Here is a 14,342-nt window from a genome sequence, read left to right on the forward strand (position 1 = left end):
GTTTCACTTCTCTCAGAAGATACCAATCTACACTGAATATTTTTTGAATCATCATAATGCTTACTCATGACGTGAGCTTGTATCCGGTTGGCAAAAAAGACCACTTGGGTTCTTCAGTAAGATGTTACCAAAAAACCCAAAGAAACCTTTTCAAAAATAGTTATCTATTTATTTGGCTGCACCCAGTCTTAGGTTGTGGCACATGAACTCTCTGTTGTGGCACGTGGGATCTAGTTCCCTAACCAGAGACTGAACCCCGGCCCCCTGCACTGGGAGCTCAGAGTCTTTGCCACTGGACCACTGGGGAAGTCCCCTGAACAAACTTTTTGGCCAACCCAGTATCTGAACGCGCTAAGGAGACAGCTATGTGGGAAGGCACATCTCTTCTCTGTACTGCTGGGCAAGTTGTTATGGGTGTGACTTCCAACCGGAAGGAAGGAGGCTGTGTTCTTCCCCAAGTTCAGGGTCATTTCGAAAAGTGGGTCAGTCCTCTGTGTCCTTCCACCTGAACTTGGGTACTACACCAAAATCCAGAAGCAGCAAAATGTTCCAAATGGAGGGGGCTACCTGGTGGACTAGGAGCCCTCATGGAAATCATGGGAGAACCATTACCCCAGAATTTGCTCTTTACAGTGGAAGCCAGAAAGTGTGTGAGGGGTGAGATTAAACTGCAGCAATCTTGCTCTGGCTCCATGAAAACATGGTTGTCAATAAAAACCTCTCCAGGCTTCACTGAGAGTGATTACTCTTCCCAACCACTTACACACAGACTTATCTCTGGCATCTGTGCCAAATGACATCTTCTCATATTCCGACTCAACTGTTCACATCTTTCTTTTGCCTCTCCCAAGGGCTGTTCAATTCTTGGAATGCAGAAAGCTTTCACTCTGAATTATAAAGCTTTTGGAACTGAATCAGATAGTGAAGATGCTGGGAGAGACCCGAAGGCTTCTCTTGAGCACAACCCTCTGACTTCAGAGACAATGCAGACAATGAAGAGCAAGGCCAGAGAAACAAAATTATTTGCCCAAGGTCACACAGCTAGCTAAGAAGAGAGCTAGTCCCGGAACCTGTGCTTCCTGACTCTCAGCAGAACACCCCTGCTACCGTGTAAAACCACTCGTTATTAACAACTCAGCCCCACTCTGGGATGCATCTAGTGATAGACGTCGTTAATAGACACTTGTAGGACTGAACGAGGCGTGGGCTAGAGTCAGGATTCTCCCAAGTGCTCAAGGGACCTGAGCATTCTGAACTGTGTTAAAATCCAGGCCCAGGAGGCCCATCTTAGATCCCAGAATCACTTTCAAACTACACTGTCTGATATGGTGGCCCCTGGGCATGTGTGGCTTCTGATAATCAACACGTGGCTAAGCCAAGATGAGATGTGGTATACATGGAAAATACACGCTGGATTCTGAAGATTCAGATGAAAAGAGAATTAAAATACCTCATTTAATAATTGTTTATGGGTTACACATGTTGAAAGGATAATACTTGGGATATATTGAGCTAAATAAAATATATTTAAATTGAGTCCACTTAATTCTTTTTTTAACCTGTTTCTTTTCTTGTTTTTTTCTTTTTTTATTTTTTAATGTGGCTACCAGAAAATGTAAACTCTTGTATGTGGCTCACATAGTATTCCTATTGGTCAGTACTTCTCTAAAACTCCTTCCACACCCACCACCTAACCCTGCCAAAACAGACCTGAGTCTCCTGCCTGCAGACATTACCGAGGACAAAAAGATCAATCAAGGATATGCTCTTATTCTAGTGTGAGTTCTTGAGGCCTGAGGATGAGTCACTTAAGCATGTCCTGCAGACTGTCCTATTTTGTGTCACAATCTTACAAGTGACACTCAGATTCCCCCAGCTCTGCCTCCCCCAAACCAACTCACAAGTCACCCTAGCTTCTATTTACTCTGCAGAGAGAGGAACAATCTATAAGGCATTTTTCTTTCACTTCTATTGAAACGCTTTTCCATTAAAAAAATTCTCTGTTTCTCAGATTCTTATTTCTGCAAACATGACTGAGGTTGGTGAAGGCCACTGGTTGTCACCTGTCACAAGGACAGCCTGTCCCAGGGACCCCATTCCAATTACCTTTGAAGCTTGATGTGTCTTCCCCTCTTCCTGCCCATCTTCCACTCCAGCCATTCCAGCAAACTTGCCTAATAACCTGGATCACTGATAAACTTGTCAATTGCCAGAACTACAGAATGAGCAGTTGAATGGAAGGAAGGATGGGCTACTGTCCAACAGCAGAAAACATTATGGAAATAGTTTAACTTTGAATTCATGTAAAGAAAAAGTTTCAGGATGCTCTTCAAGAATCTTGAAGGTTTTAGTGTTTAAATGGAGATTTAGCATTAGCATTCTAGCACCCGGGAATTTGTTGGAAAAGCACAATTTCAGTCCTCACCCCAGACCTGCTGCTTCAGAAATTCTGGAGGTGTGGCCCAGCTCTCTGGGGCACAATCAATTTGGGGGAGCTGCTGGATTAGAGCGTTAGTCTAGTGAGCTTCCTGCCTCTTAAACAGAGTCTGATTGTATCATTAACACCTTGAAGGCATGTCGACCTCATCTGAACCTGAACCATTAAGACAGCTGCACCTATAACACCCATGAATGTATTTATCTAAAACACCATTTGGGGCTTGGCAGTCCCATAAATTCATTTTTTATGTCTAAGGCAGTAACATTTACTTGCTCTCAAAACTACCTGTTTTGCACTGAAAAAGGAGTTCCTGGTATATTTTCCGCAACTAAAAGAATATATTTGTGCTTGCTCTTATATTAATCATAATCACATATGTATGATAGAGCCTCTCTCAACCTTTGGATTTCCAAACTAGATTAGTAGTCTGTCTACATTATCCTCATAAGGAAATCTGAAGCTGGAAAAAAAAAATAAGTGAAATCCCTAGAAGGAACTGCAGTATTTATTTCTGACTAGAGCATGTTCAGAACATTCCAGTTATTAGAAGAATGACTAAAGGAATTGGAGGGCTGCCAGACTCAGCAAATACAAACACAGGATGCCCAGTTACATTTGAATTTCGTATAAATAACCAATATTGCATGGGACATACTAAAGACAAAAAATTGTTCCTTGTTTATCTGAAATTCAAATATAACTGGGCGTTCCTGTATTTTCTCTGACAACTCTAGGATGGAGAGCACTGACCACTGGGAAGGTTGGGGTGGGGCAATTATCCTCAAATACTTAAAAGGCTGTTAGGAGAAAAGTGGGCTAAAATCAATATAGACCCAGACACTAGAACCAATGGGTAAAAATGACAGGAAGAGCATATCTGGCTCGACAGAAGACAGATACTTTTAACTACAGGAATACAAGCAGAGCTGTGCTGAAGGAGTCAAGATTTGGGAGTGTCTGTTGAGTGGTCAGGCTAAAACATAAAGCCTCTCTGACTTGAAGGCCTATGAATCTCGACACTGCTTGAATTGCCATTTTCTAAAACCTTCCTGACTCCTCAACTATGCAGATGGATCCAAGTATACATGGATAAGCCCTTGGCTCTTCATGCAGGTGAGAAACAAATGGCAGGAAAGTATCTTCTTCCACTGAGGAGTTCTGAATTGAACTTGTGCCCACCCTACTGGTAGAACACAATGAAACCTATCTGGGTGCATTTTTTTTCCTAATGTGCTATTAAAAAAGCTATTAAGATTATATAAGAATTTTTCAAAAGTGGCTCAATGATCATAAAACCATTCACTGCTTTCAAACATAAAACAGATAAACAAAGAAAACTCACCCTTTGTCCGGCTGTCCATTTCTGGTTTTGACGAGTCTGGAGTTGCTGCAGTTGGAGGTAACTTCTTGCCAATAGTCTGAGGGGGGAAAAAGATGATTTTTACTTATCAAGATGATTCTCTGCATTAAACAAAGGAATAAAAACATCAAGATTATGATGACGAAAATCTCACAACTCATCCCCCAAACCACACACTTACGTTTTGGTACTGTTCTAGGTAATGGCTGCCTGTCTTCGATTAGGTCTGAACCACAGGGACAAGTAAGTGGGAAAACCAGCTCAAAAAGGTTTATCCTTGTAGGCAAGCCATATCTCTTATTGTCATTCTTCCTCGGCTCTTATTAAAAGGTTGATTACTTTCAGCAGAGAAAACAGGTTACATTTCCCCTCATTTTATGAGAAGTTGGCTCAATCTATGGCCCAGAGCAGGTGCTTAAAAGTGTCCGCATGCAGCGTGGAAGAAAAGCAGGAAGAGGGAGAGCACAAAAGGACAGAAAAAAGGGAGGAATGGAGGGATAGAGGGACAGAAGAACAGACTGATGATGGACAGGTGGAAGGACAGGCAGAAGCCACAGTCCACAACAAACGTGCCTTGTTGCGTCTCCTTCTAGTCATCTACAAGCCAACCTGTGGTGAGAGGAAGTATGCTTGTGTCCTCCAAGGTAGGTCTGTCTGCCCTGAAGGTGGAACAAGCAGGGCCAACAGCTCCCTTCCTCCTCACCAGCTTTTAAACCCTCCAGGGTTTTGGGTAAGGCCAATGCTGCAGACCCAAGACACCTGCTTAGCAATTTTTAAAAAAATACATGAGTTTGAGTTCGTTTCATCTCTTCATTCATAGCTAATTCTATTGTCATTCATTATTTCTGGACCCTCCACAGGGAAGAATGGATATCGTCTCTGACTAAAGATAGTCCCCCAAACACAGGCAACTCAGTGACTCAAAGCCACAAAGAAGAAAAACAAGAGTCCCAAAGGTGAGGTCTGGCCCCTCTCTGCTCCTCCGCTGTCATATATGTGTGCTGGGGATTAACGCCCAAGGAAAATGGCCCCTGACGCAGGGAAACAGCTGTCAGAGCCAAGTAGCCACATGCGGCAACCTCTCCAGCAATGAGGGCTTTTCCCAGGGAGAAGTTCAGCCACTGGGAAAACCAAGCATATCTGCCCCTTGAACACATGAAGGGGAGTAAACCGCACGATTCAAACACCGCCCTGTGGCCTGCTTCTTCAGATACAACTGGTTCACCACAGTTTTTCATTCGAAAAAGCTCCTCATGCTTCAAATGCTGAAACTAACATTAAATAGGAATATATCACAGAAAGAGGGTAAGATAAATCTAATCCTCAGCCCTTCATGAATTTTTAAAAACATTTGTGACAGAAAGCCTTTAAATTTTACACGGTGACATTTTTATTTAGTGCCACAGGGCTTTCTATATCGGATAAAAAATGAAACCCCAAATATTATGCCGCTCCTCAACCACCGCTAAGTACTCAAACTAATAACATGGTGTGATTCTGACAAAACGTCAAGGAGGAAAAAAGCTGGTTGTTATTTGGCCATAAGGTCACATTTGATGAAAAACTATCCTTAGAATTATCTTGAAAAGCCAGGAAGTGACAATAAAAATAGAGGCTCTCAGAGTGTTAGCCGCATTCCTGCTCACACTTCCAACAGAATCTCTCTCCCTTTCTCTGGTTTTCCCTTTTGGGGACCAGAATAAATCAACACTATTGTCAACAAATTAGGAAGAAGAAAACAAAAACAATGAATCCTTGAGTTACTGCTGACAGTAGAGAGAGAAAATTAGGAAAACAGAGCAGTAAACACAATGTCCAATCCTGACTTGGCTTCCACTCCTGAAAAAATCAGACATCCAATGGTTTGGACCTTAAGCCAGGTGCCTTCCTTTAGAGAAGCCTTCACAGGTTGTGTATTTTTATGACTCCCCCTTATTTGGTAATGAAAAGAATTGTTGCCCTCCAGCTCTAATGTCTTGGTTTACCAGTGATATCCCAGTTTACCAAGTTAAGAGACATCAAGAAAGGCCACCAGTTAAATACACCTACTTCTGAACAGAAAGACATAAGAAAGCAAAGATTACTCTATTTTTTTCTTTGTATTTCAGAAAATACAGCACACTGGCCTCTGCATGGATCCCAGAATTGGGGTGGTGGTGAAGCCGATGTGGCTGTCATCTTCTGGGGGGTGCTATATCTTAAGTTCTTTCTTCTTCCTCATATGGGCCCTGACTAAAGGTCAAGAGGAATGCCAGCTCCTCCCCAATCAGCCTGGTCTTCCAGGAACCTCTCTTTTCTCTAGGACCCAGACCTAGAGAAGTTTGCCTCCCAGACCCGTGGCACCAGCCTCATCTGTGAACTGTGTCAGGAAGGCCAATTCCCAGGCCTCGCCCAGCCTTTCTCAATCATAAAGCTGGGGGATGGTGCCCGGAAGTCTCTGTCTGAACACACCCTCCAGGGCATCATGATGTACATTCAAGTGTAACAACCACCAACCTCGATGTAAAAGGATTCTATTAGCACTAACCAATTACCTGTTCCTGGGATTAACAGCTTGGGTGTTTAGTCTCAAACCTAGACAAATTATAAGACATCTTTCTTGCTCTTCTTCTCTACCTCCTTCCACCAAATGCCTTCCTCTTCTCCAGTCTTACTGGCATAAGAACTTGTTATTACTACTAAATGAGTCACTTCAGAGAAGACATGAAGTTTAACAGAGCAGACAAGGTGACAATATCACTGAGGGTGGGGGCCAGGGGAGCATAGGTGGCCACGAGACCCTTCACCAAAGGAGGACTGAAAGGTTGAATGAACGGATAGCAGATGAATGAATGGATAGTAAGATGGCTTTGAACCAAAAACGGAAGACTGTATCTAGCCTCCCTGGGCTCAGACTGCCTTGAAGGCCAGGTGTGTAGATCCCCATGACTGCACCAACCTTCAGAGAAGGCCAAGCCCTGCTGCTCTTCAGTGGCATTTGGGTGGGAGGTTTCTTCACTGGACAAGACTCTCACAAGACTCTCAAGGGGAGTTAGCAACCCTCGCTCCTGCCCAATAATAGCCTAGAGTGCTCCTTCATCACTGTGTCCACCCCAAACACCCTACACCTTTTCCAAATACCCCATCTGAGAACCTCTGTCCCTTACCCTTCTTCTAAATACAAGAAGAAAGACAAAAGGTAGTGAAATACTTCTTTCTCACCAGACTTCTAGCTTCCCCTACCTCTGAAAACATCTGGACTAAACATGAATGGAAACCCTAGATTTTAAAAGGCACACATTATGAGAGCAACGCCCAGCTCCAGTGCACACAAGGGTCCTATATAACTGAAGGTCAGCCATCATGTGGGCTTATGTGGACGGAAAAACTGGGGAATCGTATCCATACATCTCTCATCTACTTGGCAGGCGGTAGTGGATGTGGAAGAGCATCTGGGATCTCTTGTTTTGGCCTCCTCAGCCGAGTTCAGAGTTCCTGCCCTCCTGGGTATCGCAAAGAAGACGGTTTATCCTGGGCAAGTACCGGCCCGACACTTCGGGGCTGTGCTGATGCTGCTCAGGATGCAGCTCTTCCATCTTCTAAGAGATCTGCAAATGGGCCCACTTTATCAAGTGCTTTCCAAAGGAGGGGGGCTTCCCTTGTGGTTCAGCTGGTAAAGAATCCGCCTGCAATGCAGGAGACCTGGGTTCGATCCCTGGGTTGGGAAGATTCCCTGGAGAAGGGAAAGGCTACCCACTCCAGTATTCTGGCCTAGAGAATTCCATGGACTGTACAGTCCATGGGGTTGCAAAGAGTCGGACACGATTGAGTGACTTTCACTTTCCAAAGAAGGAACTCCCATGCTCTGCTCCATAGCTCAGCCCACGTGCCCTCCTTTATTCTGTGCTGCGGCTAAAGACTTCCCAGGATCCACATCAACATGACTCTGGTCTGACTGCCCCCAACCCAGAGGCCACTGCTGGTCTGGGAGTGGATGTATGTCTGGAGCTGACGTGTATGGAGGGGGAAGCTCTACAGATGGTGACTACCTTCAACACACAGTCATCACCAAGTTGGTGTCAACTTCTGTCACTCCTGTCACGCCCTAAACTCCAATTAAAGCCTGATTTTTAAAAATAAGTAATTCAAAAAATTCTGTCCTTTGAATAGTTAATATCAGAAGTCCCTCACATGTGAGCTCTCTTAACAAAAGTATTAACCACAGTTTTGGGGGAGTTTTGTGAACAGTAGGAGCATCATATACACTTTCAGCTCAGCAAGATTTTGGTAACAGAGCATCAGGACAGATAACTCACATATGATTTCAGTTAGCGAAGTTCTTTTCTTTTCTTTTCTGTGCCAAAATGAAGAAACTAATGCTTGTAGGAAACTCAATCACTGGACTGGACTCAAGTGGAATCCGGTTCCCTAATGACTAATAATATCTGTTTCTCTTTGCAACTGCTGGAGCCTGAGACCAGGATCCCGCTCAAACCAAGCACAAAAATCACTCCTCTGACTTTATTCTAATTCAGATGCAAGCTCCTTTGAGTGCAAAAAAGTTTCCAGTTATAGGACAATGCTAAGGAGAAGAAAGTTTCAGTTTCACCTCTGGAAGTCTCTTTTCCAGCACGATCACAGAAAACTGAAATCACAAAGGCAACCAGGTTGGCGGGGCAAGGGGAGGAGGGAGAGAGCTCTGCACGTCCTAGCAGTTGGTGAAGCCCCACTGTGGGGAGACTAGACTTTCTGGCGGCTATTCTAGGAAAGGGTGATCTTTTGAGGAGCTAAATGGAGACATCATTCAAGTGTTTACACAAAGCCAAACACAGGGATGACGTTTCAAAAAGCTGGTGAGATAAAAGATCAAGGATGGATCTTTGAAGGCATAAATTTTACTACACTAGTATCTGACAGCACTTTCCCTTTATGTTCAGTACAGATTTATTAAGCATCCAAAACACATGAAGCCGTGAAGCAGACGAAAAGGCAAGAGGATGCTGAACGTCCCTGCAAGCACTGAATCAGCACTTCCCTGGGTTCTCCAGAGTGGTGTGTTGAGGGGTGCCCACCCATTCAGCATGGTCATCCCAAGTCCTGGTCAAGATACAGGTCATGGGAGATCACAATGAGAAGAGAGACAAAACAGTGTCTGTATATGACCATATCCACAACCTTTCAGCTTTCCTTTCCCACCATAACTCAAAGAGATATACAAACTGCTATGTAAACTCACTGTTACCTTTTTTATTTATTCTTACAGGCTCCTTTCATGAACATCTACAACTGATGATACGATGAAGTCTTCTCAGTGCTCAGCAAGGAGAGGCAGGAGCGGGGCAGAAGCTACTGTCTGAGCCAAAAGAGAGCTAGTACAAAAGAATGTCCACACAGCGGAGCATCTGTGCACTTTTAATGGAAGATTTTTTTTTTTTTAACTTGCTGGGAAATTTACATTAACAATTGTCAATACACCCACCTTTGACTGGCTCAGCTTAAATGACTTGATCTCAACAGAAGATATGCCAGAATAAAATACAACTCAAAATTCTAAAAATCAAATGCAGAGTGCAGTAGGAAAAAATATATTTGGACCTCCATCCTAGGGACAGAGGTTACTTTCGAAATACCTCACATACCGCTGTGTTAATTCTAACATCTCCAAAGGGACATGCTTCATGTGAATCTCTTTCAAACTTGGCTATAAGAGAAGATAAAATGTAAAAAGTAATCTTCTGATTATAATGTTGGGCTTAAGACTTACAATTATTCACATAATGTGTATTTCCCTGGCTGTCTTGAAAAGTTAGTGATAAGTCAAGTTACATGAAACCTCCCAGCCCAACCAGAGCTAAAGACCTTGTCAGATTCACAGCTGCTTTAGAAGTATTTGAAGTTTAACTGCTTTTCTCCTTCTTTCTTTTCAGAAACAGTGCCCTCCTTGAGAGCAAAACCTAGATGTTAATTATTCTCTTATCTTCACAAAGTAAAGAACCAGGAAGTGTTCACTGAATGGAGCCAGAAATTTGGGGATGACATCTCCTCCCCCTTTGCCCTACCATTAGCATCCTACCACATCACAAGAGCTACATGAAAGGAGCTGTCCTCCTTGACAATCCAGACCCCTCTTGGAGTCCTGGTGTTTGTCACTGTCACATATCAGCTCTTCTAGCCTGGTTTCTGATAACAGCAGATTGTATTCTTGGCCCTCTATGGCTCCTGTCTCACTCCCTTGTTCTCATGCACATGACTCCAATCTCCTATTAATTATTGGTTGCCATAAAGAAGAACCCAATGTCAGCCAGGTTTCTGGTGGTCCTCTCTCTGCCTGTGACTTCCAAATACTCTTCCTAGCTTGCTCCCTCACATTGTCTCAAGTTCCTATTTATTATGATCAAAGGACTCTCACTTGGAGGGGTCTCTATCACTCATGTATGTGTACACACACACACCCCATTCTCTTGTTCTGAAATAATTTTCCAAAACATGTTGCCAAGATGTTCCACCATCACACCAACTAACCACCTCAACACCTAATGTCACAATCTGGTAAATGTGGGAAACACAGAATACTTGGGCTCGAAGAAGTCCTGTAGTTACAGTTTACTTTTATCCTTAACATTATTTCGGAGTTTTCTAAACTTATCTGAACATACCCCCACTTCTTTGATACCTGTCGACACATCGCAAGAATGAGCAAGCTATGGAAGAGCTGGGTGAGAGCATTATCACCTCTGCTTCCCAAATTCTCTTGCCTCATCCTCTCTGTCTAGACTCACAACTTGGAACCCACTCTTGACTCTCTTACTGTACCTTTCTATATCAAACCCACCACCCAGTTCCTGCTTTCAGATTCATCCCTTCCTCTCTGAGCCCAGCCTATGGACTTAGCTTCTGTCACAGGGACTATTTTGAAAGTTTTCTAGACAACGGTCCTATTCCCCAATTCAAGTTGCTTCTTTGGATCTCCTGTAGACTCATATTTTAATCACTCTCCACCATCACTCCTTACTATATCTACTTAAAAACACTCAGAATATATACTGTTTCTCAATGGTTATTCATGTAATTTCCCAAAGTCCTGAAGAAAGTTGAGGGTTTACTTCTAATCACTGCAATGTGCTAGATCTCTCCATGGCTGGCATCTTTCTCTTGTGCTCTTAGACAAAGAGCAAACTTTCTCTGACTGTAAGACACCTAATCCCATCTTAGATGCTTCCATTAGATCTTCCAGGGTTTACTCTGTCAACCTGTCCAATAGAAACATTAGTATCTATCCTTTTACTGAATGTGCTTATATGAAGTCTGTTTTATATTTGTATGTTAAACACACATACTCTCTCTCTGAGACACATGTGTGCATCAGCAGGAAAAATGTACCTGAGAATATGAGCCAAATTCTAGAATTTATCATGCATCTGCCAGAATCTGATCATTTGGTTCATTTGTTTGCTTTTTGAATACCTCAGGAGACCATGCCCTAAAAAAACTGGAAAGAACCATCCAATACATGCATTAATGGGATGGGTTGGATTTTCTCTTTGTCAAAGCAAAATAACTTTCTGAAGGTGTAGTAGAGGCTTCCACTTGTGCTGGAGAAATGCAGTGCTAATGAATGAATCAAAACCTACTTAAGTACTCAATAAGGTGGAGGATGTACATTCAGACAACATTAAAAGCGTAGAAGGCAGCTCTCCAAACGTCTGACAGCATATGAAAATGCTGTTTCTATTTTACCCCCACTTTTCCCGAGAGAGGAGCCTGCATGCTATTTTGTTGTAGGACATCTTATTCAAAGAGGATAAATAAGCCAAAGTAAATTTCCATTTCACATACTACTTTGGCAAAACAGTTTGCCATTATGCTTTCAAAAGACTCTTTTCTGCTGTTAGGACACATAAAAGGGAATTTCATGCCTTTCTTCTACCAGAGGATTTGTTTTATCTTTTGATTAATAATACCTTCCTTTTAGATGCATTTAGAGAATTTAAGATGTAGAAAGATGGTAGGGCAGCAGGGAATATCACAGGGCCAGTTTCAGTTATGTTTATCCAGGGCTTTAACAAGAAACTGCCTACACATACATGGAGCAAGTCCTAATTTTCTAATAAAGCAGCTGTATGAATTCAATGAGCATACAAGATCCTTCCCAGCTCTACAGTATTTTGACTTATTCGGTCCCAACATAGTCTAGGCTATTCCCCTTACCTGGGATAGAATCTTTTCCTCTAGTATATCTGAATTCCATCTCAACTCTAATGTGCAACTAAAGTCCAACTAGCTAAATGTATTCTACTGACATGCAGCTGACATGTGATCATGACATTTTTATGTGTATGAGATATTTGAGGGCAAAGTATTATTCAGTATTCCTTTCTACCTTTAAAGTGTTTCAATACTCTTCCTTCATTCACCCCTCCCTTCCTTTCTTTCACTCACCCACGTGTTCATTTACTCAGCATTCTTTTCTAGAAATACCATCATGAGTGAACATTTGACTTTGACCACTATTACAGGGGCATTAGGGGCTTACCAGGTAGTGAAGTGGTAAAGAACCTGTTTGCCAATGCTGGAGACACAAGAGACGTGGGTTTGATCTCTGGGTTGGGAAGATCCCATGGAGGAGGAAATGGCAAACCACTCCAGTATTCTCATCTGGAGAATTCCATGGACAATGGAGCCTGGTGGATTACTGCCCATGGGGCTGCAAATAGTTGGACAGGACTGGGCAACAGAGCACAACAACACAACCATAAGCCACGATCCATGCTGGAACCTGGGTATACAAAAATCAGACAGGCCAAGTCCTGGATCTTTAATGAGTTCAAAGCTTAGCAGTGGAGACATACTAATTAACCAAGAACCACAGTGCAAAGGGATAAACTGACAATAAAAGTATATATAAAAGAGAAAAAAAGAGCCATTAACAATTCTACATGGGAAAACAAGTCTCAGAGCAGTGATGCTGGAGTTAAATTCTGAAAGATGAGTAGGAATTTGCACAGTAGAAAATGGTAGAAAAAGCATTAGGGCTAAAGAAGAGAAGGAGTGAAGGCAAGAAAGTAAGCAAGGAATGGGGGCTTCACAGCACAGAATGGGGCTGACAAAGCGGGGATCCTGCAGGTAGGGTGAAGGGAGGGGGAGATGCCTGGACCAGGAGGTCAGCAAGATAAATGGGGCCAATGTTACAGTCTTAAAGGCAACTTTAACTTTTAAAGTCTGCTTTATCTTAAAGGCAACTGGGAGTAAGCAGACGTATGGTCTGATCACATTTGTGACTTTAAGACCAGTGATCTGGTGGCACTGGGAGGAATGAAGAAGAAAGAGCATATGAAAGTCAAGGAGATCTTTAGGAGGTTGACACAATGATCCAACTGAGGCAGTGAAACTAAGGATGCAGAAGAAAGGTTGGAGAAACACACAGACTGACAACACGTTCATACTCCACGGTCATGATGGGGATAAATCAGTGGCTGAATTGGTGTGTATACAGATGGGAAAACACCCAAACTCTGTTATGTTCTTAAGTCAACATATGTATTCGACAGAGGTGTTGAGTGCCAATGGTGTACGAAGAACGTTAAATTCAGACCCTCACTAGAGAGGCAAAAAAGCTGGAAGCAGAGGCTTAGAGGAGCATGGTGGAAAATCTATCCCAATAAGAAGAACCACAGTGGATGTGTTTCTCAAGTCTCTGATGCTGGTGTGGTGACATCAGTAAAAAAATAGTAGGCCTGTGATAGTTTTGAACAGTTAGCTTACTGTTAAAACATCAATCCACTTACCATTTGAAAAGATTAAAAAAAAACATAAAAATACATAAGCTCTTGACACATATGAAAAAGCATCTTTCTAATCTAACAAATTTCAAGTAAACAGTTTAGTCAAGTATGTCTCCAAAAATGCCTTAAGATAGAGACAAAAATGGGAAATTTCTTTCCTCCAAAAGAAATTTCCAGACAAGCTTTTCTGTCCTTCAGAGGAAGGAAAGGAAATGAAACAGTTTCAGTCAGAATAAGTTAATAAGCTACGCTAAGCTTGTTAATAAGCTATGAAGTCCATAATAAATGACAAAGCAGGCTGAGCTGGTTTAGAAAGCTGACCTATATTTTGGGGCATCATCATGAAAACTGTGACTGACTGATACCTGATTTTCAGTGTCACCAATAAGGTCTCACTATATATTTCAGGACATGCTTTTAATTTCTCAGACAGTTCCTTAACAACATTTGGAAGCTTCTGCAATGTATTTATATTGCTGGCATAAAGATCTAATAACCAATCAGTATGAGCATTGCTGGTTTCCTTATAACTCTGACATGCTAGAAGCAGCTTGCTTCTGTTCTAAAAGTGATATTAGTCATATTTTGTACACGCAAAATTTTTTAATTGTGTATTTTTCGAATCAAAATGTAATGTCCTCTATTCTAGGTATTCTGGGTCTTAAAATCACGGCAAGAATATTCACACAAATGTGAATCTATAAACATGTAGCTTCTTGTTTCTTCTCTGTAAGCTGTTGGAGTACTCATTTTAGTTTTATATATTTCTAAAATAAACATT

The 14,342-nt window shown here is 42.3% G+C and overlaps 1 protein-coding gene across 6 annotated transcripts in view; it reads right to left on the bottom strand.

The window, feature by feature from the left end:
* The window catches only part of SH3KBP1 (SH3 domain containing kinase binding protein 1), a 335,566-nt gene that overhangs the window by 95,591 nt on the left and 225,633 nt on the right, over nt 1-14,342 (bottom strand). For all 6 annotated transcript variants that reach the window (XM_070291401.1, XM_070291398.1, XM_070291396.1 and 3 more), the window contains one exon: nt 3,783-3,858. In XM_070291401.1, coding sequence (XP_070147502.1) covers nt 3,783-3,858 — 76 coding nt within the window. The remainder of the gene's footprint in view (nt 1-3,782; nt 3,859-14,342) is intronic.

This window comes from Ovis canadensis, chromosome X (assembly GCF_042477335.2).
Source record: "Ovis canadensis isolate MfBH-ARS-UI-01 breed Bighorn chromosome X, ARS-UI_OviCan_v2, whole genome shotgun sequence".
Taxonomy (NCBI): Eukaryota; Metazoa; Chordata; class Mammalia; order Artiodactyla; family Bovidae; genus Ovis; species Ovis canadensis.